The sequence below is a fragment of the Malus domestica genome, chromosome 08, assembly GCF_042453785.1.
Source record: "Malus domestica chromosome 08, GDT2T_hap1".
Lineage (NCBI taxonomy): Eukaryota > Viridiplantae > Streptophyta > Magnoliopsida > Rosales > Rosaceae > Malus > Malus domestica.
The window spans coordinates 10,671,825-10,695,932 of NC_091668.1; the positions used below are offsets into that span (position 1 = coordinate 10,671,825).

Consider the following 24,108-nt stretch of genomic DNA (forward strand, 5'->3'; position numbering starts at 1 on the left):
CAAAACAACCAACTCTCAAACCCTTAAACCTAGAACGAAGATCAATGCAAATCTAATTGAAGGTAGAAGTTGATGAAATAGAACTAACAACGCATAAATCACCATATGTAAACCGAGCTAATTTACCATTCTCCATAACTGTTTATTAATAAACAACAAATGTTTATTAATCTGTTGCAAATCTAAATTCCGATCTTTGTAAAACAAATCAGTACCTAATAGTTAAACAATATGCATATAAAGTGAACAAAAATAACACTATTTATAAAACACAACAATCACAAAAAAAAAAAAAAACAAAAAGTAAACTGAAATATCCACTGTTTCGTAAAAAAAAAGAACACTATTTTTGATAAATGTTAAAAACATAAAATGTGATGAACACCTATTAGTTAAACAATATACATATAAAGTGAACAAAAATTACACTATTTATAAAACCCAATAATCACAAAACAAAAAAGTAAACTGAAATATCCACTGTTTCATAAACAAAAAGAACTTTATTTCTGAAAAAATGTTATAAACATCAAATGTGATGAACACCTATTAGTTAAACAATATACATATAAAGTGAACAAAAATTACACTAGTTATAAAACACAACAATCACAAAAACAAAAAATAAACTGAAATATCCACTGTTTCATAAAAAAAGAACACTATTTCTGAAAAATGTTAACAACATCAAATGTGATGAACACGAATTAATTCATAATAAATTTCTGAAAAAGGAAAACAAAATCAAGATGAACAACATACAATATAAACTAAACAAAAAAAAAAATCAAAACTTACCTGAGATTCTTCGAAATAAGAAACTCCTAACTGAAAATTTCACAAACCGGAATCAATCTGCTAATCTAAAAACAAATCAACAACAATATATAAGTCAAATAAAAAGCTAAGCATATTACATGCAAAAACGAATTCAAAATCGAATTCCAATTAAAAAAACAAACAAACAAATCAAAACTTACATGAGATTCTTCGAAATAAGAAACTCCTAACTGAAACTTTCACAAACCAGAATCAATCTGCTAATTTGAAAACAAATCAACAACAATATATGAAGTCAAATAAAAAGCGAAGCATATTACATGCAAAAACGAATTCAAAATCGAATTCGAATTAAAAAAAAAATCGAATTCAAAATCAAATACAAAACTGAAAAAAACAATGTCGATTACCTCCAAACGAAAATCTAACCAAATATGAAAGACGATCACTCCAGTTAAAATATTCTAGCACAACAAACAACACCGATGACAACAATTTGATAGAGTTCAAAATATGCAACCACTGCGAATCTGTTCTGAAACAAAGGTTTATTCCTGAAAAATCCCCCTAATAGGGACGAAGAACAACGGCGATCACGATTTCAAAATGCGCTCTCAACATTCGTCGGCAAGCATTACTCAAACCACTCAACCAGATTCATAAAAATTTGAAAATCTCTCTAAAACTAGTCTGCAAAAATTAAAATTCAATTAGTTTATAGGTTCAGCTAACCCCAAACTGACTAATCTAACAAAATAGTTAAATTAGGTTAACCACATCCGTTAGGGGTAAAATTGACAAATCACCATGTTATTTAGTCTGGGCTATTGTATTTGGGCTGATATAAAAATGGGCTTTGTACTAACCATTAAATAAACTTTCAATGTGGTTTTTGGTTAAAAGTTAAACTTTTCAAGCCCTTTTGGTTAGTTTTCCCAACTTTTTAATTAAGATTTCTAAGAAGAAAAAAATCGTATACAGGAAACTGACTGAGATTTTAGACCAAAACTTTGATTAATTTTCAGAAGCAAGGTTCAATTATATAAATGCTGATGTTACATGCATCTTCTCACAACCTCAAATTTGGGTCGACTCGATATCATTCATTATTTGTTTGCGGGCCTCATATGTTATATGCATCTTCTCTGTCAGCCCCGCTTTCCATTAAGAATTTAAGATTGTCTTATTACACGATTACACCCACCCTATACCATTAATATCAAGGATATTATTTAAAGTATATACTATCATAAGATTAGCCTAGGCCCTAGGATTTAAATCATTGATATCAGTTGCTTTAAGTATTATCCTATTATTCACAAGTGTTACACATCTGGTTCATATGATCACATACTATAATAGCGTATCCATTCAATCGTGATGGAATGTCATCTTAGGTTGGATGGATACGACCAAGTGTGAGACTTGTGTTATTTGACCCCACAACCTTATAGTTGGGCCGGCTCGATATCATTCATTATTTGTTTGTGGGCCTCATGTTATTTGATTTTAGCCCAAGTTCATTTTATTTTGTCACATCATGTTCACATGGCGAATATGGATTAGGCAGGATTTCATTTTAGCTTGAGTCATACTGTGAAGATACGTTATTCGAAAAAAGGTGGAATATTTACATTCTTTATGGAATAGATATGAATCGTGTCCACTTTAGTATATTGAGATATGAATACATTGTATCTCTATTTCTTATTGTACGTTTGGTGGAAGGTATATATGCATCTTATCTGCCAATTCTGCTTTCTATTAAGAATTTAAGATTTGTCTTATTACACGTTTACATCGACCCTATACCATTAATATTAAAGATATCATTTAAAGTATACTACTAGAAGATTAGCCTTGACCCTAGGGTTTAAATCATTAATATCAATTGCTTTAATCACATGTGTTGTTTCCCCTCAATAGAAAGTTGGATAAAAGGCCTAAAACCATTGACTAGCATTTGCTTGATCACGTGTGTCGCTTCCCCTCAATAGATAGTTAGATAAAAGACCCAAAACCATAAGCATAAAAAGGTTTCAATTTAAAGCCATTGTCTACACAATACACATGCATGCAGTTTCTTTTGCCTATAAATTGAAAACTTGACAGTGATATGTAACAAGTTATATTCTGAATTGCAGACTTGTATTGATTTTCATTTATAGTGGGAGTAGGAATGTTAATTAAGTTTTTCACAATTTCGAATCTGTTTCGATCCTTTCATTTTAACCCCTCCACAACCTCCACGTCAACCTCCACCCCATAGGTACTATAAATACATGCAACTTCGTCTTCAGAACATCAGGTAGAATTAGAAATGGAGTCGGAGTTAGTGCAAGTCATATTTTTCTTCTTGTTTGTCACATTTTCATCCGTTTACACAATTTCGCATTTGAATGTCATTTTCAGTTTCTCCGAATGTGTCACACATATTGCATGTGGTGATGACCGGTTGTTGTTTGGATGGGATATTTTGCATGCGTGCGATATCCCTTGTGTGCACCCTGCTGCGTTATGGTCTTGGTAGTTATTATAATTTAGGCCAAATCGGATAAATGATCCATGTGGTCATAAGGTATTCGGAAGATAGCCCCTGTGCTAAAAAAACTCGGATTTAAACCCTTGTGGTGTACTCCGTTAGCAAATTTAGTCAAAAATGATTTTTCCGTTAACTATCTGTTAATACATGGGTAAAATTGCACTTTGATGTGTGCACCTTCTTCTTCGTGCATCTCCCCTACGCAACCCCCAAACTCACTTCACTCAAGAGAAAAAGGTGAGACCATTTTCAGTTTTCCACAGAGGTACCACCACAACCATGGCGTTCACCGTGTCTCCGTGGGCCAAACCCGGCGCCTGGGCCCTCGCCGTTAAGGATTCATCTCCGCTGGTGATAAACTGCCGACGCTGGCAATGACAAATTTTGAAATTTTAATTCGAATTTGTTAAACATTGCAATAAAATCTTAGAAACGTAAAATTGAAGGATAAAGAAGAGAGAGAGAGAGAGAGAGTAAGCGTCTGTTTGGTTCTTGAGAAAATCTTAACGGAAATGAGAAAAATCAACTATTACAGTTTTTCATTGGCCCATGGAGACACGGTGGCTGCCATGGTTGCGGTGGTAGCTCTGTGGAAAGCTGAAAATGGTATCTCCTTTTTCTCTTGCGCAAGGTGAGTTTGGAGGTTGCGTAGGGGAGATGCAGGAAGAAGAAGGTGCACATGTCAAAGTATAATTTTACCCATGTATTAACAGATAGTTAACGAAAAAATCACTTTTGGACTAAATTTGCTAATAGAGTACACCACAGGGGTTTAAATCCGAATTTTTTTTAACACAAGGGCTATCTTCCGAATACCTTATGAGCATATGGATCATTTATCTGATTTGGCCTATATTTTACTTGGTCATCAGGCACTATTGGTTTATAGTAATGTTCGGGTAATCACTTACCACTCCACTGTTTCTTATTTACCCACCATCACTTCTCTCTTCATTTCTCTCTCTCTCTCTCTCTCTCTCTCCACTCTCTCTTGTATTATGTGTATTGTATTTTATAAGTTGTATATTCATCATAAAGAGAAGTACAAGAGACTTAACCAATATATATGTGTGAAGAGTAGGAATAAGACCTCCTATCCCTCATTGATTTACACCTAAAGCTAACAAACAAAGTAAAAATAAAAAAGATACACATCATTTGAATTAAGTGGAATGACAACAAGAGACTAACTATTGGTGATACCAATGCACAAGATGGCAGAAAACAGCCACTCTACATGGTACATCAAAACATCAACCTAAGACTAGGTTAAGAACTTGTATAGTGGATATACAACCTAACCCTAGTTGACATACTTCTTCCAATACTCTCTCTCAAGCTGGATCAAAGGGGTTAACTAATCCAAGAACAAAAAACGTTGAAAAACAGTGGACGTCAATCCTTTTGTGAAAATATCCTCTAGTTGATCATGACTACATGTGTAGTGAGTATTGATCACCTAGGACTGAACTTAATTTCAAACGTAGTGACAATCAACCTCGATGTGTTTGGTTCGTTCATGGAATACAGGATTCGATGCAATGTACCTTGCAACCTGATTATCACAGTGCAATGACAGGTTGCTTATGAGAAAAACCTAAGTCCAGTAGAAGGCGTTTAAGCCAAATAAGTTCACAAACGGTCGATGCCATAGCACGATACTTTACCTTTGTGCTAGAGCGAGCAACAACACCTTGTTTCTTGCTTTTCTAGTTAACTAAGTTGCCTCCCACAAATGTACAGAAGCCAGTGCTAAACTTGCGATCAAAAGAATTTCCCGCCCAATCCGCATAAATATAGCCTGAGATGTGAGTGTGACCATTGTTGCGCATAATAATTCCTCTACCAATGGAACCCTTGAGGTAACAAAGCACACGATGAACAATCTTCAAATGATCTATGGTTGGATAGTGCATAAACTGGCTAACAAGACTTACGGCATATGATATATCAAGACGTGTGATAGTCAGATAAATGGGTTTGCCAACCATTATTTGATAGTAGCTTAAATTTGGAATGGGATCACTGTCAGTTTTCAGCTTCAAGTTGCTATCCAAGGTTGTGCAAGCAAGCTTGCAATCTGTCATATTTGCTTAGTGAAAAATATCAATAACATACTTGCGTTGGTTGAGGAAAAAGCCCTTGTGAGAGTGTGCTATCTCTATTCCCAGAAAGTATTTGAGAGTGCCAAGTTCTTTGATTGAAACTTGTTGTTGAGATATTATTTAAGAGCATTGATCTCTGACATATTATCACATGTCATAATTAGATCGTCAACATAAATGAGCATAATGAGTTTACCTACTGAGCTAGAGCGAACAAATAGGGAAGAATCCTCAATGCTTCGACAAAAACCAACCCTTTCGAGAACATGACTAAGCTTGGCATACCATGCACGTGGACTTTTCTTGAGACCATAGATGGATTTATAAAGTTTGCACACCATTTATGGGTTATTTGATTGAGGATGACCTAGGAGAAGCTTCATGTAAACTTCTTCTTCAAGTTCACCATGCAAAAAAGCATTTTTAACATCCATTTGAAAGAAAGGCCATGCATTGTTGATTGCAATTGACAACAACACCCTAACATTGTTCATTTTTGCCACGGGGAGCAAAAGTCTCCTTGTAATCAACGTTTGTGTAAATCCTCGAGCAACCAAGCGAGCCTTGTGCCTTTCAATCATGCCATCTAAATGAAACTTAGTTTTGTACACCCAACGGCTCACTACTGCCTTTTTTTTCCTTTGGAAGTTTTATTATGGTCTATGTGTGATTTTCATGAAGGGCTTGAAGCTCTTTTGCCATGGTAGTTATCCATTCACTATGAAGATTGGTTTCTTGAAAACTTTGTGGTTCACGAGCTTCATTAATGGCACTTAGGTATGCAGCAAAAGATAGTGAGACTTTGCTATAATCAATAACATTAGTCAAGGGTACCTGGCAGTGTAGGTCACATAATCATGTAACTTGGATGGAAGTTTCCTCTCACAAGCAGGATTGCAATGAACTGGAGATGATTGAGCTGCAGCCAACTGAATAATATCATGGTTGGAAGGAGCACTGAAGAGTGCAAGTTGAGTCTCTAATGGAGAAGGAGTTTCCTCTTCATGTGGCACCAAGTAACGATTGGCAACATCTGGTACATGATCATTAGGAATGCATGTTGTTTCTTCTCCATTTGGATATGGAATTGGGAATAAATCCAGCAAATGCTCCCCCAGTCTAGAGTAATCCAATGGTCGTGAGAAGTAAGGAACATGTTCGTCAAATTTAACATCCTTTGAAACAACCATTTTCTAGTTGTTGGATTGTAACACTTGTAACCTTTTTGGGTGGATGAGTAACCTAGAAAGACACATTTCGCAACCCTTGGGTTTAGCTTGTCACGATTTTTTGCTTGAATATGAACAAAGCATGTACACCCAAAAACTTTCAAATGAGATAAATTGATCTTTTTGTCTTTCAAGACCTCATAAGGTGATTTAAAATTCAACACTTTACTAGGCAATCTATTAATGAGATATGCCGGAATGAGGACTGCTTAGGACCAGAATTTCTTTGTCACATTCATGTGAAACATAAGAGCTCTAGTCTTCTCAAGTAGATCTCTATTCTTCCTATCGGCTACCCCATTTTGTTGGGGTAGTCTAACACAACTTGTTTGGTGTAATATACCATGCATGCTCATATATTGTGACATGTTATGGGCCATTATTTGATCGTAAAACATGAATGTTTGAGGCAAATTGTGTGGTCACAAGTATATGAAAATCTTGAAAAACATTCATCACTTCACTTTAAATTTCAAAAGGTACAACCGAGTGATCCTTGTGAAATCATCCACAAAAGTTACAAAATATTTGTATCCATCAAAAGACTCTAGAATTGGTCCCCAAACATCAAAATGTACGATTTCAAAAGGATTACTAGCCTTAGATAAAGAGGAAGTAAATGGTAATCTAGTAAACTTAGAGAAGTGATAGACGTCACAAGGACTTGTAATTTTGCACATGTTTGAGAACAAGGTGATAAGACATTTTCAGAAGGATATGCTAGTCGTTAGTGCCAAAGTTGTTGTTGTTGTTGTTGAGCTAAGCTTGAAGTGGCTTGAAAAACCTTGGGAACTTGAATATGCTTGGAAAGGTAGTAGAGACCATTTAAGAAAAATCCTTCAACAATTGTCTTCTTGGTGACTAGATCCTAAAAAATAACATTTTTTGGAGAGAAAATAGCAAGACAATTTAATGAGTTTGTGATCTTGCCAATAGATAAAAGTTGAAAGGGGAATGATGGAACATAAAGAGCCTCAAACTCGACATCACTTGAGATCAAATGTGTTTTCCCTTTTCCTACAACCATAGCACATTTGCCATTGGCAACTAACACTTGAGATGGAGTTGAAAGTTTTTCAAAATTATGCAAGTTTATAGACTTGTTAGTCATATGATCAATGGCTCCATTAATCTATAATCCAATAATCATGCACATTACCAACTTTGAGAGTAGTTGAGAATGAGTGTAAGATACTTGGGATGTCTCGTTGTACAACACCTTCATTTTCAGCCAGGAAGCCAGCAAACTGTCCTAATAGGGTAGTTTGGTTGTTGTCACACTGGTTTGTTGGTCCTTCAATATCTCCATGACCTTGTTTCTTGTGAAGGAACACAACAAATTTGTTGATTAGTGCGGCCAGATTAGTGGTGAACTTCAGTGCTCCCTCGGAAGAAGTTGTGGCAACATGATTTGCCTTGTAAGAAGGGTTGTATGAGCCCTTAGAGAATCCTTTGTTGTCCCTAGGAAACTTTGGCTTTAGCTTTGGATAAAGAATCAAGCATCGGTCTTTTGATTGGCCACCAGTTTCACAATGGCTACATTTTAAGCCATATTTCCTTCCTTTGTAGCCTCTTTCCTCACCAAGTTTGTGGTTATAAAAATAGGCCCAACTTCTGGTATATTTGTCTTTACTTCCAAGGTCATGACCTTTCTGCAAACTTATTCTCTTTGAATCATGGCACACAAACTTGAGAAAAAAGGTAGGTCGGGATTCATGAGAATATGGCTTCGAAGATCTTCGAATTCAGGACACAGGCTTGCTAGAAGTTGAAATATTTTGTCTTCCTCAGCTCTCTTAGTTAACACATCAGCATCGATGGTGTGTGGCTGATACACATTCAACTTGTTCCTCATAGTGGTCAACTTTCCAAGGTGTTGCACAAATGGCTTTCCTTCCAGTTGCAAGTCAACAATATCCTTCTTCAACTGAAATACATGAGTCGTATTATTTTGATTTCTATACATTTCTTTGAGATTTTTCCAAAGAGTCATGGAGGATTCAGCATAGCTGAAAATTTCTGCAATTTTACGATCCATAGAGTTGAGTAACCACGACATGACCAATTGGTCTTTGCATAGCCAAGCATCATAATCTGGTGAGGTAATCTCGGGCATTGGGATACACCATTGACATAACCAAGCTTTGATCATCTTCCCAGAACAAGAGTAACTGCTCTCTCCCATGGAAGGTAGTTAAACTCATTTAGTAAGACAGAACTAAGGCGTTGATTTAGGTTGATATCAACATCTGAATGAGGTGATGATGAAGCAGCATGGGAGCTATCTCCTTCTAAATTCATTGAGCTTTCTTAAGCCATGTTTGAAGAACAAGAAGAAGCTCACAAAACTTTGAAGAAAATATATACAGAGACAGGCCGATTAGGGTCATTGGTTTGATACCATATTGTATTTTGTAAGATTCATCGTAAAGAGAAGTACAAGAGACCTAGCCAATATATATATATATATATATGTGAAAAGCAGGAACAAGACCTCCTATCCCTCCTTGATTTACGCCTAAAGCTAAGAAACAAAGTAAAAATCAACAAGATACACATCCCTTGAATTAAGGGGAATGACAACAAGAGACTAACTATTGGTGTTACCAATGCAGAAGATGGCAGAAAACAACCATTCTACACGGGTACATCAAAACGTCACCCTAAGACTAGGTTAACAACTTGTACAGTGGATATACAACCTAACCCTAGTTGACATACTTCTTCCAATAATGTGCATAACGCTAGTAGAGAAAAATGGCAGTGGAGGTTGTCCAGAGAAATATATTGGCGCTAATATTGGATGATATTCATGTGGAGGTTGAGATAGGAGGACCTTAATTTTGGTAGATTTTAGATGCTGTTATCTTTTAAAATGTTAGACAACTTCATTCGCTTAATATTACCTAGTTAAACTCATTCTATTTTCTCTTCAGATATTGTTTCTAATCTTAATACCTCACCCAATTCGTGAATTTGAGTTAAGGTTTTTTCTTTCTTTTTTTCAATTTTCTTCTCAACTGATGCAGTTTAAGGTTTATTTAATTATAGATCGATATAATTAGTATGTGAGTGGGTAGGAACCCGGATGTAATTCATGTGAAAAAAAATTTCATTTCTTTTTAAATAAATTTGGTATAGGGTACGATTACACAGAAGTGCCCAATCAGTTGAGAACGGCAGTCATACCTATCAGAATGAAGGCACAAATAAGGCTCTATTGTGCTTTGCCTTAATAACACAAACAACTATATTGTGCCCTTCGACCAAAGGACACACTCATAAAGGGCACGCGTAGAATTATTGTTGCTGAACTGTTGTTGTTTGTCTATGAGCACATATGTTGGAGCTCTTTGGCCTCAAAGGGCACAAATAATTTAGTGCGTAGTGCCCATATTTTTTGTAGTGCCAAGTGCTAATGTGCTATGCATATATATGCAACCAGAGAACTTGTCTAACAACCGATTTCAGCAATCTTGGTCCAAGTTTTTAGAGATCTGTCATCGTTGTCAATTTCATACAATGCAACGTGAGTTATGGGGAAGGTTAAGCTAGTAATGCTCTCGTCGAGAATATTAACAAATTCTACAGCTTTTTTCCTTTCTTCTTCCGTCAACTTCCCATAGAGGAGACTCAAATATGGCATAGAACCTGCATCAAATATTGCAGACACGTAGATTACATATGTACATTCCCGTCAACACGAGAAGAAATTAAGTTACTGTAAACAACAACTTACTGTTGTAGAAGCCGAAATGGTAGCTCCATTGTTCGGCATTTTCAAATAACTAAGAAAAGGTGTAATGACAAGTGAGTCTAATCAAGCTCAAGAAACCAAAGCGAGAAAGATGAAAAGGAAACAAAACAAAACAAAAAATGAATATGTATTAACAAGGGATCAAGAAAATATATACCTTTATATCCATCAATAGTGAAACACACTGGTGATAGTAATTCTTAGTAACCACTCGATCAACTTTAGCAAAGATGTCATCCATAGGGGCAAATCTAAACTTGTTAAGGGCATCCTCACGATTCATCATCTGGATGGATCCCAAGATGGGGATGTGAGGTTCGATCTCCGGCCCACCAAACTCTGCCTGGAGGGCCTCCATCACCTTCTTGATTCTATGGGAAACATCAGCCGGTGGAATGGCCCAAACCGAATATGAGTACAACCTCCGGCAGCTTTCCTTCTTCCCGTCTACCACCATCATCGCATCTTCATCTTTATCTGAGCAAGTATTCTCTATGCTCTTAAGCTTGTGGCTACGTCCCATGACCGAAACTATGCTATTCACACAAACAACAATATTATCTTTATCTCCTGTTTCAATGGGAATATGCTTAAGCTTTTTGGTACAATGATTAAAGAAAACTACGTGCCCATCACTGTCAACCATAAGACACTCATCGCCCCACAACGCCACAGGTCTAGACCTACGTATCTGATCATCTGTGCCCTCAATAGTAAAGTGTTTTGTCCAAGCACCCTTAAAGTCATCATCCATCACCCATATTTCATAAGGTTCAGGATATCGACGATCGTTCACACTAAGGGCAAAAAAAGCAACTGATTCATTCCAAACAGTAAGCTTCAAATAAAGGTGATCCGACCGGACAAACTGTTGGAGCTCAGATGGTAAGGGTATACCGTGAAATACCTCACGACTTGTATCGAACGAAATGATCAATGTCCCATTCGCATGGAATCGATGCTCAACTGCGTCAAATGGAAATAATTCCTTATCTTGCTCAATTCCCAGCCAATAACACATTCCCTTGAAGGACATCTGGAAATACTGAGGCCAAAACAAAGTAGTTTCGGTTTCTAAAGAATCTGTGTTGAGCTCTTCCCAAAAATCACAACCCATGGTGTATACTACTGCTTTGTGCCGACTAAGAAATCTCCGGCAGTCTTCATCTACCTCTTGAAAATAAGTAGTAAAGGTCACAACTTTGTACTCATTAGACACGGGATCATAGCCAAATCCAGTATGAAAACCAGTTTCCATATTTTCTTGCCCATCGTGATCATCCGGCTGGTCCAAGCGCCACATTGGAAGGCATGGCTCATCGGGAATAAGATTGAATTCCCCAATTCCGGGATTGCATAAAACTCGGCCACTCTCACTAGATAGTAAAACAATGCCATTGCAGTGGCCTTGGATACCAAATGGTTGTTCTGGGACTCCGATCTTTTGAATGAAAGATTGAGGAATAATGATGTCTTGGACACCAACAAGAGAGCAGCTATTGCTATGCTCGTCATCAGTATTATCATCGTCTTTGCAAAACTCAAGAATTGATAATACTTCTTCAGTCTCCTCCTTCTTAGTGGTGCTGTTACACTTGGGGTTCTCCTCCTCCTCCTCCTCCTCATGCTGCCGCTGCACTACCAATCGCTCCAAAAAGACGTGGAGAGTGGTGAGATTGTTGTTTGCGGAGTTGGAGAGGTGCTTTGACACGAACCCGGATTGTTGATGAGAGCAAACCACCATTTAGAGACACATTTGAATCGCATCAAAGTTTTGGGAGGCAGAGTTAGCAGGATTTTCACCAACATATCTTGTCCCATTTCATTTTGCTGCTGCAACACCACTCGCGCTCTCCCTTAAACGACAAAATATAAAACTTTTTAATTAAGATTTCTAAGAAGAAAAAAAATCATATACAGGAAACCGATTAAGATTTTAGATCAAAACTTTGATTAATTTTTGGAAGCAAGGTTCAATTATACATGGGGTTGTGCGTGTATACATATATATAATCATCGTAGAAACTGATTTAGATTAGTAATTAAAAATTTAATTAATTGTTGCAGAAATTACCAGATATGAAAGAGACCCCCGCAGGAGAAGGATTCGATGGAGGCCGTGCCGGCCGGCGTTCTGTTCTGCTTTATGACTGTGAATGGTGCAATGCAACTGGGAGGGATTTGTTTCAAGTTCAACTTCAATTTTATAGGCATTTCTAATGCAAGGTCGCACGCAAAGTTTGCATCTTAAAAAACGCCTTAATTTTGTAAAATTATAGACCAAGTGTGAGAGTTGCATTGTTCAAACCCACAACCTCCAATCGTGATGGAACATCGTCTTAGGTTGGATGGATATGACCAAATGTGAGACTTGTGTTATTCGACCCCACAACTTTATAGTTGGGCTGGCTCGGTATCATTCATTATTTGTTTGTGGTCGTCCTGTTATTTGATTTTAGCCCAAGTTCATTTGATTTTGTCATGTCATGTCCACATGGCGAATGTGAATTGGACAAGACTTCATTTTAGCCCAAGTTATATTGTGAATATACGTTATTCGAAAAATGTGGAATATTTGCCTTCTTTATGGAATAGATATGTATCATGTCCATTTTAGTGTATTGCGATATGAATACATTGTATCTCTATTTCTTTTTTTGCATTTGGTGAAAGGTATATATTAGGCCTGACAATTCCTGATACGATTTGATAACCCGACACGACACAACACGAAATTAACAGGTGTTCAGGTTAACACGATAACAAATCGGGTCATTATTGGGTAACCCGATAAACACCTGTTAAGATAACGAGTTGGTTCGGGTATACACGTGAGTAACACGATAAGTAAAATATTAATTTTATAATTTTATAACCCTAAAAAAATACTATAATAATTATATATATATATATATTAATTTAACAATTTTATACCCCTAAAAACTATAATAATTATATATATAAACTAAAAATCATTCAGAGATCAAGTAATGAGACAAAACTTTTCGACGGTTATAAACTAAAAATCATGATTTAACGGTTATTTTAACTCCGATTTTGATGATTTTTAAAAGCTACACTCCTTGATCCTATATGAATACAATGAACTAATTTGATCGTCAATTTAAAATATTTACACAAGTGGATGCCACAAAATCTTATGTCATGATGATCGATGAAAATTGAGGATTTTGTAAAAGGAATAACATGCAAGCTTTGAGTTATATTGGTAAGGTTTAAACTTTTGAGAAATGCTTCACAACCTTGAAAACAAAAACTCTTTCTTTTTGCATATCCTTGCACATTTAATATTTTGTAATAGACTAGTAGTGTATGGATATTTGTTTATTAGGCTCTTATTTTTTAGTGTAGATGTGGTACTTAAATGACAAATGTGTTTTAATGTTTTGAAGTAATATTTATGTGGCAATGTGTGGTATGTGCAAATTTAAGAAAAAAAATATATTTTTCTTAACGAGTCATAACTGGTCGGGTCACTTTACCCTAAGGATCCATTAAAATAACATGTGTTATACGAGAATGATACGAACACGACAGACACAACCCGTTTGCCAGACCTAGTGGGACTTAGGACTCGTTTAACAAGTACTAGCAATTAAAAACGTTTTTAAAGAAATATTTTGAGTTCTGAAAACACTTGAAATATTTCTTTCCATTTATTTAGGCCAAAAGCCCAACAGGCCCCAAGTTGATAAGCCCGTCACCCTTTTCCGCGCTATGGCGCGAAAAGACTCCCAATTCCAAAAATCCAGTGCGACATTAGGGTTTCACCTCACATGCTACTGGTAGTCTGGGCACTGCTGTTTCCTTTCCCCCACCGCAACGATGTCCGGATTTTCAGACCAGCTCGAAGAAATCAAATCCCTGATATCTTCAGCCGCCACCAAAGCAAACAAGTCATTCGCCTACTCCACCCTCTTACACCTCCAGCAGCTATCTTCCGACTGCCACGATTCAATTCAAATGCTTGCGCGGAGCAGCCGGAGCCTCATCCGTCCAACCGTCGCCGATGTTCGGAACAATGACGAAGAAATGTGAGTTCTTACGATTCGAAATGTCATTTTTCTGGGGTTTTCATTTATTTTAATGGTATGGTGTAACTGAATACGTCTTGGAATTATTTTTTTTTATTTAAAAAAATTGCAGTGCAACTCAGGCATTGAAATGCTTGGGCTTTATGATATATCATCCGTCCATCGTCTCCGAAATCGCAGGTACATGTAGCCACTCAAAAATCTGATTCGTTTGAAATTAAAATTTTGAATTTTTTAGGCAGCTGAGCTTAAACTGATAACCAAATTTCTGTCACCAATTTCTTTGTTTCGCAGCGGATGATGTCAAATTTGTTTTAGATTCACTGGCAAAGCTCATTACAACCACGAAAATGAAGGTTATTTCTTTATATTAACGGGAATTTATTACTAAAAGCGATAATCTTTTTGTGTTTTTAGTTTTTGTTTTTTCGCCTTTGTGTCTGAATATTAACCTGCTGATTTCATAACTGCAGTCTGTTTGCAATTTAGGGGTGTGGTGCATATCTATCCAACAATTGGGTACACCACTTTTAGCTGCCCATTTCCATTCTCTTTTGCTTGCGATTGTTCATGCCATTGACAATCCTATCGGTTCTTTGTCGACTACTTTTGAGGCTATTCAGGTAATACATCGCAAGTATCATGCGTTTTAAATAGCGTTGTTTTCATACTAATTCTTCTGAATATGCCTTATGTTATTGTGACAGGCTGTTATGAAGTTAGCAACTTTGTTAAGTGAGAATATGAGAGATGTCGCATATATGGGCTCCTCCGGTATATAGAAGACTCCTTAGCTCTGATAAGAGGGAGAGGGATATGTCAGAGAGGTGTTTATTGAACACTAGGTCTACAATATTACCCCCTCCGCTAAATCTTTCCAAGGTACTCACTTGCTCATGTCATTTTCCTGAAGTATGACTTCTAGTATGGGTAGCTTATGCCGTGTCATGGAAAAATTAACCAGAAGATTATATAGCATCCCTTCCATTGGCTCCACGGGTCTCACATAGAACCATGAGGTGGCTTTCCATGATCTTGTCTTGCTGGTTATTCTGTGATTTATATTGACATGTACATTTCCTTTTTCTTCATTTGCTTCCATAAACAGGCAGTTGTCCAAGATTTGAAGCCAAGGTTGCTTACTGGGATGCACCACATGCTAACCAATGGCATGAAGGTTCAAACTATTCAAGCATGGGGATTGTTTATCCGCTTACTGGGATCTCATGCCTTGAAGAACAGGCAGTTAATTAATCAGATGCTAAAAATTCCCGAGCAGACATTTTCAGATCATGACTCACAAGTTCAAATTGCTTCACAAGTCTAATTCCAAAGAATAGATGATGTGTTTTTCTTAATGATTTCTTAATGATTTAATTAATCCCTTGTTAATACATATTCATTTTCTTGATGTTTTGTTTCCTTTTCATCTTTCTCGTTTTGGTTTCTTGAGCTTGAATAGACTCACTTATCATTAAACCTTCTTTTCTTAGTTATTTGAAAATGCCCAACGTTGGAGCTACCATTTCGGTTTCTACAATAGTAAGTTGTTGTTTACAGTAACTTAATTTCTTCTCGCGTTGACGGGAATGTACGTACGTAATCTGTGTGTCTGCAATATTTGATGCAGGTTCTATGCCATATTTGAGTCTCCTCCACGGGAAGTTGACGGAAGAAGAAAGGAAAAAGCTGGAGAAATTGTTAATATTCTCGACGAAAACATTACTAGATTGACCTTCCCCGTAGCTCACTTTGCATTGTATGAAATTGACTACGATGACAAATCTCTAAAATCTTGGACCAAGATTGCTGAAATCGGTCGTTAGACAAGTTCTCCGGTTGCATATATATGCATAGCACTTGACACTAAAAAAAAATATGGGCACGCACAATAAATTATTTGTGTCCTTTTAGGTCAAAGAGCACCAACATATGTGCTCATGGACAAATAGCAACAATGCAACAACAATAATTCTATGCGTGCCCTTTATGAGTGTGTCCTTTGGTCAAAGGGCACAATATAGTTGTTTGTGTTATCAAGGTAAAACAAAATAGAGCCTTATTTATGCCTTCATTCTGACAGGTCTGACAACCATTCTCAATTGATTGGGCACTTTTGTGTAAACGTGCCCTATACCAAATTTATTTAAAAAGAATTGAAATTTTTTTTCACATGAATTACATACGGTTCCTGCCCACTCACAAACTAATTATATCGATCTATAATTAATAAACCTTAAACTGCATCAGTTGAGAAGAAATTTGGAAGAAAAAAAAAACATTAACTCAAGTTCACGAATTGGGTGAGGTATTAAGATTAGAAACAATATCTGAAGAGAAAATAGAATGAATTTAACTAGATAATATTAAGTGAATGAAGTTGTCTAACATTTTACAAGATAACAGCATCTAAAATCTAACAAAAACGAGGTCCTCCTATCTCAACCTCCACATGAATATCATCCAGTATTAGCACCAATATATTTCTCTGGACAAACTCCACTGTCACTTTTTCTGCTAGCATTATATACACATAATACAAGAGAGAGTGGAGTGTGTGTGAAAGAGAGAGATTCGGTGAGAAATGAAGAGAGAAGTGATGGTGGGTAAATAAGAGAGAGTGGAGTGGTAAGTGATTACCCGAACATTACTATAAACCAACAATGCCTGATGACCAAGTAAAATATAGTAACTACCAAGACCATAACACAGCGGGGTGCACATAAGGGATATTGCACGCATGCAAAATATCCCATCCAAACAACAACTGGTCATCACCACATGCAATAAGTGTGACCAGTGGCGAAACCAAGAATTGACGGGGGGGAGGGGCAAAGTTAAAAGATTGCAAGGTTCAAAATAATAGCAACAACCAAATTATTGCCGACGAGGTTTTATATCTTGAAAACATCGCATAATAGACTCATTATCAATAAAAGCAATTACATCTCTCTATGTAAACAAGCATGCTATCACTCAACCATTGATCTTCCATTTTGTTACGCAATGGTGTTTTCACAATCTTCATAGCAGAAAAAGCTCTCTCCACCGAAGCGATTGCAACCGGTAACACCAAAGCCAATGTAAGAAGGTTATACACTAACATATAGTTTGCACACCTTCTGGTCTTCACCAACTCCTTCGCAAGATCACCAATTCCTTTCAATGATGAAAACTCACTATGCATCTTCATATCATGAATGTAATTGTCAAGTTGAATGGGAAGATTTATGAAGTCCATACCATCAAAATCTTGAGGATAAAATTGGGCTAGACGAACAATTTTTGCTTTGTCGAAAGATGCAAAATTATTCACCGGACTCAAACATGCCATACAAAAAAGCAATTCGGTGTTTACCTCATCAAAGCAATCATTCAATTCCTTTAATTGCATATCAAGGACTTAAAAATAGAGACCCACATGATAGTAATGGAAGTTTGTGAGTCTTGGAGCTTTACGCCTTGATTTTCTGGGTATGAAATGCAAATCCTCCATGTTAGGAATGACAATATCATGTTCTTCACAAAACTTTTGTACATCATCAAGCAAGACCCCAAAATCATCATCTCTCAAGGATTGTAGTCTTTGCTTGCATACTTCCACTAACGCCATCGCATTCACAATATCTTGATCTTTCTTTTGTAATGCTTGTGATAACTCATTTGTAATTCCCAATATGAGTCTCATCAAAAAAAGGTGAAACACAAAATCAAAAGTTTGTATGTCATGGAATAACTTACTTGCTTCTCCGAAATTGTCTTGGTTGATATCATTTTTAATCCATTCAAGCACCTCCACCACAGCTTCAAACATGACAATAATACTCACTATAGTACCATAATGTGAGTTCCAACATGTATCACAAGGACGCATGAGACTACTCTCTTGATTTAACCCTTTACCCATTTCAAGATCACCAATATCAAGAGCTTTCTTAATTTGTTCTAGTTGTTTCTCTCTAAATGCATCACGACGCTTACACGATGATCCAATAGTATTGACCAAGATACTAGCATTGTTGAAGAAAATGGCAACACCCTCAATTCCCTTTGCAACGGCTACAAGAGCTAGTTGAAGTTGGTGTGCAAAACAATGAACATAAAATGCTTGAGGACACTTGTTCAAAATCTTTGTTCTAAGGCCATTTAGCTCACCTTTCATATTACTAGCTCCATCATAGCCTTGTCCCCGTAACGTGGACATAATCAAATTTGTTGTAGCAAAAAATCTCTCAATAGCCTATTCAAGCGAGTTACTAGTTGTAGAGGTGACATGTTGCACACTCAAAAAAATTTCAATTGCTTCTCCTTTTTTGTTCACATAACGCAATACCGCCACCATTTGCTCTTTAGTTGAAGAATCACGTGATCCATCAACCAAAAGAGAAAAAAAATGCACCTTCCATATCTTTAGTGATTGCATCTATAGTTTCAATAGCACAAGCACGGACAAGATCTTTTTTAATATCGGAAAAAGTATACTTAAGATTCTTGGAGGAGCATCTCAAACACAACTTTCCTAACTTGCTCATTATGCTTGGAAAGAAATTGCAGAAGCTCCAAATAATTATCGCTATTGTTTGATTTGAACGATTCATCGTGGCCACGAAAAGGCAAACCTTGTCCCAACAACCATCTTGTACACTCAAGTGAGGCATTCAATAAAGTACGATAATTAATGCAAGCTTCATCGGTTTGCTTACTCACAAATGTTTCAATGTGTTGTTTTGTGCCATCAAATCTCTAGCTTGTTGTACAACTTTATTATGAAGACTTCCAACATCTTCCTCATGAACTCGAAGATTTTGGGGTCCTTTCTTCCAATTTGTAAACCCTTTCTCAGTGAAGACAACACTTCCAGTGCTACCCATTTGATCGAAATCATATTTGAAAAGATAGCAATAACAACAAAATGCAGCATTTTTTGATATACTATACTTCAACCACTTAAACTTATCAAACCAACCGATAATAAAACATCTTTTGTCACTAACTTTTCTTGGCATGATGTGGTCTCTAGGTTGACAAGGATCATTTTGGAGATAGTGTCTACGAATTGCTTCATGATAATTAGGTGGATAATCAAGCATTCGACGTCTATGTCCAGGGTCTGCAGGAAGATTAGCCAATATTTCATCCAATTCAATGGCCTCACTTTGTTGTGACCTACTAGGAATATTCGAATAAGGACTTCTTGGAATATTTGAAGGAGGAGGATGACTACTCGGAATCTTTGAAGGAGAAGGACTACCTGAAATTTTTGAAGGAGGATTTAAGCATTGTTTCTTATAGTATCATTCCATTACGTAACTGTAAAATGGAAAGAAAAAAAAAATTCTTAGACTCTTAATCCTAGAGTAGACTATACTATAGTATGCATAATAACTAATCCAACCAACAATTCAATTAATCAATACCAATAAGCATACAAATTATTCGATAAATAAAAATTTAATTCAACTAATCATATGACTAATTGTATACATAATACATTATGTAATAATTCAATTAATTAATCAATAATTGAGAATTCAAATTTTAATTTTTACCCTAAAAAATAATTTCATAATTTCATATCAATAAACAATAACCAATAACTATATTAGTGCATTGAGTGCTTTACTATATGATTTTATACCAATTAAACAAAATTCGTTTTAAATAATTAATTAAGGTTAGGGATTATAAATTTAGGAATTAAAAAATTTACCTAAATAGTGGGTTTGAAGGGCTGCCCTGTAGACTGTAGTGGCTACACTTTGCTGTGTTGTTGTGCTGTGCTGACTGGTTCCTTAACCAATTAATCGTTCCGTTTTCTACTTCGAAATGAGGAGCAGCGGCTGCACGCTGCTCTGATTGGAGGATGAAAAGGAGAAAACGACACGGGGAGAGGAAATTGAGAGATTGAATGAATGAGGGACACGCGGTCCCCTTATATGATTTTTTTTTTCTTCCAACTTATCAAAACGGCGCCGTTTCATTTATTTATTTATTTATTTTTACCAGGACCAAAACGACGTCGTTTTGGCCTGGTTGTTTTAAAAAAAAAAAATGAAGTCAGCTAGCAGAACCAGACAAATCACCGGAGCAACAGCAGCAGAACTAGTGAGTTTTCTGGCAGGAGAGGGGCAAAACCAGTGCTCCAATCTTGTTTTCCGACGAGGGGAGTGGCGGCCGTCACTCCTCACCCTCACGTGGCTTCACCACTGTGTGTGACACATTCGAAGAAACCGAAAATGACATTCAAAGTCCACGAGTCTGACACATAAGGTTTGTCAAAATGATTTAAAAAATGTTTCTGACCCACATGCAGCCAACCAAATCCCTAACGAACTTTCATTTAAGAATCACTAGGGATGGACACACAATTCAAACTGAGAAGGAAGCCCTTTCTTGGTTACACATTGCACTATTGAAATCCTTTGACTTGGAATGGGGGCAAGGTGAAAGAACAAATGAAATAAAAAAACAAAGACAACTCAAACATGTCAGACTAACATTTAAATCTGGAGGTCATTCCGGGTATGATCCAACACTTCCTCAACCTTAATCTGGTCAATGCATTACCGTGAGTCTAGGGCAAAAGGTTTTCCATTAGCTTAATATTTAATACTAAATTTGGGAGGTGACGTTTTTCCCAAACAACGTCACCAAAGATGGCTTTTGAACTATACCCCGGGCCCACAAGCTTACCCGTGTTTTGCCTCAGCATTCTTTACTTTGAAAAGATTGACGAATTAAACTATATTCCGCAATTAGGAAGCAAACAATATTCATCATCATTACAAAAAAATTTAGCACGACGTTCGAGATTGCACCATTGAGTTCAAAATGTCTCTGCTACATCGTATGGAATTGGATCATATACAAAGATAGAAGACCAAACTGTATCTATTCTAAGGTTGAAGAAAGGTTGATCGAATAACTTTACCTCAAAAGTCTGGTCATAACTCAATAACTCCGTGAAGAGCAAAGCCACCATTACCTTGATCTGGGACAATAGGTGACGTCCAAGCGACTTCGCTGATATGGCCATACTTGTTTTACAAGACACGAAATCTGACCCGAGTGACTCCAATTGTTGTCGGTGATGTTGACGCAATCAATCAACATTTGATTTAATTAAGTTAAATCAAATAATTCTTTTCTGCTAAGTGTTAACATGTGTCCTTCTTGATGACTCGTCCCACTTTGATGAGTCACATCCATGTTACGATTTGTGAGACACACGGTGAATGCCATGTATGCCCTAGCATGTCGAAACTTTAATGTGTTGGTGAATATTTATTTCATCGAAATTTCTATGTCTACAAATACATACTCTTTAACGGTAACTAACTGACATGGCTTGCTAGAAGGTAAAAGGGTATTAATAAAATATGAAAATATGACTCTACCCCTTGGAATTCAATTTTTTTTTTAAACTAAAACCCACCATAGTATATTTTTCTAATAGAAACCCAATAACTAGGCTCCAACTCAATAATTTCCTTAATTAAGTTTAACTTCACACAATTTTGTATTTTGGATGCCTAAGATACCCCTAATCCTATATCAGACTGGACATAATTGCTATTGTGTAATTCTCCAGGATAGTGCCGACTTAATTTGATTTCACTTTTGCAATTGTTTTCATGGCTACTTTTTTTCCTTAATTTCGGGTTGAAATCCCCTGCAATTTTTTTTTTTCCAAGAGCCACCCTATTTTAATCTGGGCTATCCTCTTGTATGCTTATCTTCTTTATCAATAAACATCACATTTCCCTAAACAAAAACAAGATTAATGTCATGATTCATTGCCTATTAATTACAAAACGATTTCTCTTAGTACTACGGTGTAATGATATTCCTCTTCACTTGTAAGTGAGAGGTCTTACGTTCAATTCTCGTCAAAGGGGAATTTGAATCACATTTTTCCTAGCCATTGTGAGGCATAGTGCATTCCATCACCCCCTTAGTGTAGATTATAAACTTATTTTTAGCTACGCTCACTAAAACTCTATTTTGATCTCACTTTGCTCCCTGTAACTCAAAAGTCACAATTTTACTTCTTGAAATTCAAAATTTGTTCCACTTTGACTTGTGGACTCTCTTTTCTCCCAAAAAATTCTAGGTCAACTCCTAAAACATATGTGGGACCAAACACCCAATAGGACTATGACACATGAGCAATAAATTTGTACATTCAACAATAAAAGAATATTAAGTTTAAAAGATATTGAAGAGATGAAAAAATAATAATAAATTGATTGGCCTGGCACACCCAAATCAAACCCACATAAGAAATTAACATATCTAAGACGATGTGGAGTGAATTTTGAGTTTTATAAAGACGACTTTCAAGTTTTACGGAGCAAAATAGGATTAAAATCAAGTTTTAGGGGCAAAATGGAACGAAATGTGTGTTTCAGGAGTAAAATAGCGACTTTTAAGTTACAAGGAGCAAAATGAGCTTACAATTGAGTTCCAGACAACATAACTAAAAATAAGCTTAGATTATATGGATCGTTAAAAGAACAAAATGATATGATCCTAGGTTTTAATTCATTTAGTTTTTTCCTTTTTAAATCCTTAGCTGCTTTTCAAATTTGCATAAAATTAGGTATTTTTTGGTTTAGTTTTTTCCATTTCAAATATGTGAGCTTTAGTTACCTACAAAATATAAGAATGTTATTTTGTCAAAATAGTTTATCTATATTTTATATATAAATATAGGTAAATTATTTTACCACACATTTATAATACCAATAAAATGTGTCTAATCTATGTAATAATACATGCAAAATAATTTACCTACAACATAAACAATGTAATTTGATTCAAGATATAATTTACATATATAAAAAATATATAAAAATATATATATAAGCAAATTATTTATTTAGATTGAAGTACCTCCATAAAGATAAAAGATGTCATTTGGCTCAAGATTTAATTTACCTATATTTCACATATAGATATAGGAAAATTAATTTGTCTATATTAAAGTACCTCCTTGAAGATAAAGTATGTCATTTGGTTCAAGATAAAGGATATCATACGTCATTTGGTTGAAACAAAATAGCCCGCTTTTAGACCCATCTCATTGTCATATTTCTCCATCCACATTATAATTTCACCCGCTATAAAAACTTATGAAATTAAAATTTTAGAGTGATAGACTCACCCCATTGTCCTATTTCTACACCTACATTATAATTTCACCCACCATAAAAATAAAAAATTAAAATATTATTTCTCCACCCACCATTATTCCTAAAATAACCTCTAATGTCTAATTTTTTTATACAATAATATTAATATGTTAAAAAATAAAATAAATAAAAAATAAAAACTCCATGCTTCCTTAATTGCCACTACCCTAGCCACACCAGAACCTCCTCCCACCCCCATCAAAAACCAAAACCTTTGACAACTACTTGGTGGCATCTCCTTTGGAAAGAGAGAGAAACCAAAGGGAAAGGAAGAGAGAAGCATAGGGGGAGTTTTCCAATACAGAGGCAAATTGCTTCAAATCGATTTATTCCAACTGGAATTGGGTATTCTTTGATTTTTAAATCTGGGTTGTCATCGTTGTTCATTTATGAGGAAAAGGAGGAGAGGATGGAGGTGGTAGTACCATAATTGAAAGGGAGAGTGG

At 36.0% G+C, this 24,108-nt stretch overlaps 5 protein-coding genes across 5 annotated transcripts in view; 3 read left to right on the forward strand and 2 right to left on the reverse strand.

Annotated features, from left to right (window-relative positions):
- Positions 1-16,187, forward strand: part of LOC139198314 (cyclic phosphodiesterase-like) — a 31,432-nt gene extending 15,245 nt beyond the window's left edge. Inside the window, exons 2-3 of the mRNA XM_070826831.1 lie at positions 15,962-16,010; positions 16,099-16,187. The gene's annotated coding sequence lies outside the window, so the exon portion shown is untranslated. The remainder of the gene's footprint in view (positions 1-15,961; positions 16,011-16,098) is intronic.
- Positions 10,107-12,584, reverse strand: LOC103414774 (uncharacterized). Its single transcript, XM_029095199.2, has 4 exons — positions 12,488-12,584; positions 10,571-12,269; positions 10,396-10,444; positions 10,107-10,307 (listed from the first exon to the last, which is right to left on the reverse strand). The coding sequence occupies exons 2-4, from the start codon at positions 12,155-12,157 to the stop codon at positions 10,111-10,113; spliced, it is 1,833 nt and encodes a 610-aa protein (XP_028951032.2). The 5' UTR covers positions 12,158-12,269; positions 12,488-12,584; the 3' UTR covers positions 10,107-10,110.
- The window catches only part of LOC103453649 (uncharacterized), a 44,986-nt gene continuing 32,723 nt past the window's right edge, over positions 11,846-24,108 (forward strand). Inside the window, exon 1 of the mRNA XM_070826827.1 lies at positions 11,846-11,849. The gene's annotated coding sequence lies outside the window, so the exon portion shown is untranslated. The remainder of the gene's footprint in view (positions 11,850-24,108) is intronic.
- LOC103400352 (uncharacterized) lies at positions 14,167-15,742 on the forward strand. The gene is made up of 6 exons (XM_070826840.1): positions 14,167-14,468; positions 14,581-14,648; positions 14,763-14,824; positions 14,942-15,091; positions 15,176-15,350; positions 15,577-15,742. The coding sequence occupies exons 1-5, from the start codon at positions 14,260-14,262 to the stop codon at positions 15,248-15,250; spliced, it is 564 nt and encodes a 187-aa protein (XP_070682941.1). The 5' UTR covers positions 14,167-14,259; the 3' UTR covers positions 15,251-15,350; positions 15,577-15,742.
- LOC139198024 (uncharacterized) lies at positions 17,398-18,672 on the reverse strand. The gene is made up of 2 exons (XM_070826260.1): positions 18,210-18,672; positions 17,398-17,870 (listed from the first exon to the last, which is right to left on the reverse strand). Exons 1-2 carry the CDS (start codon positions 18,670-18,672, stop codon positions 17,398-17,400), a joined length of 936 nt encoding a protein of 311 aa, XP_070682361.1.